We start from the raw sequence: 1,230 nt of genomic DNA, 5'->3' as shown, positions 1-1,230 counted from the left end.
TTACATATATATATGTATGTACTCATATGACTATGTTGCATTTAGTATGGTATTCGTGAGAAGACCCATGTCTTTATGTAAGTCTGTGTCGACGCCTATGTTTCAATATCCAAACATATGCAGCTATACACACACCAATACACAACAGCGCACCTAGCATAGCGGAGTATCTATGCGCTGATATATACTGTGTATGCTCAGTTATCCATGTTTGTACGAGCATGTTAATTGTCAGCTAACCTGTATTTGACCTCTCTCTTATTGTAGGAACTGCATCTGTCATGGCCCCAGATGTTCGGTACTACAGGGAACAACCATCGCGGTCGCTCAATCGCTTCACGTCTACCACAGACTCAACTCCCAGCCGCGAAATCTTATTGGGTGACAGTATGGTGGCTATAAATAGAACGTACGACCAGATACCTACCACCACCAACACCCCCACACAATCCAAAACACGTGCGTCTCCCAATCAGCAGAACAGTTCGGGAGGTGGGCTCGCTCACAGCAAAACAGGCAGTCAAGAAAATCTGACCCACCCCAACCCCAACTCAGAAAGCGATCTGATTGGCTCTCACGCACAACGGCGAGCGTCGGCGTTGTCATGGCAACGGATGTCACTCGTACGACGCCGCAGCAACAGCATTGGCGGGAAACGCGTGCTGAGAGATATGGCACCGTTGTTGCTTGATCTGTGCATGCCTCCGGTGCTGCGTGCGTCTGTGTTTGACCACGTGGTCTGCGAAGGGCGTGCGTGTGTGTGTGATAGAGTGGAGGAGGGGGAGCCTGCAACACAGGGTAAGTATCCGCACGGTGCACATATGGGCGTATTCTGTGGGTCTGTGTTTGATAAGTAGTATGTATGTATGTATGTTGCAGGAGCGTCTGAATCGACTCGTGGGTTGTGTATCGGACTGTTAAGGTTTAGGGACGCAATCGTGTGCATTATTTTTGAGCCTGTTATATAACGTACTACTGGCGTAAAATAGCGATTGTACTGACTGACGCTTGCGTTAATAAAAGGGGATATGCTTTACATCTTTTATGTCATATGTTTGATGTATGATAGATACACCTCGCATTCTAAACGATCCACTGCTATCACGACGAGGTACGTTTAGAACCCCAATACTGTGATGAGTCACGCACGCGAACCTGTATAGCCATATATATATATATATATATATATATATATATATATATACACATACATATACTACACACACACAC

General features: G+C 45.9%; 1 protein-coding gene across 1 annotated transcript; it reads left to right on the top strand.

Moving 5' to 3' along the window:
* Nucleotides 1-281: 281 nt before the first annotated feature.
* Nucleotides 282-857, top strand: SARC_16596 (hypothetical protein; the record flags this gene model as incomplete). Its single annotated transcript, XM_014289299.1, has 1 exon — nucleotides 282-857. The coding sequence occupies one exon, from the start codon at nucleotides 282-284 to the stop codon at nucleotides 855-857; it is 576 nt and encodes a 191-aa protein (XP_014144774.1).
* Between the last annotated feature and the right edge of the window lie 373 nt (nucleotides 858-1,230).

Source organism: Sphaeroforma arctica, assembly GCF_001186125.1.
Source record: "Sphaeroforma arctica JP610 unplaced genomic scaffold supercont1.8463, whole genome shotgun sequence".
In the NCBI taxonomy this organism is placed as follows: domain Eukaryota; class Ichthyosporea; order Ichthyophonida; genus Sphaeroforma; species Sphaeroforma arctica.
This window is presented reverse-complemented; position numbering and strand designations above follow the sequence as displayed.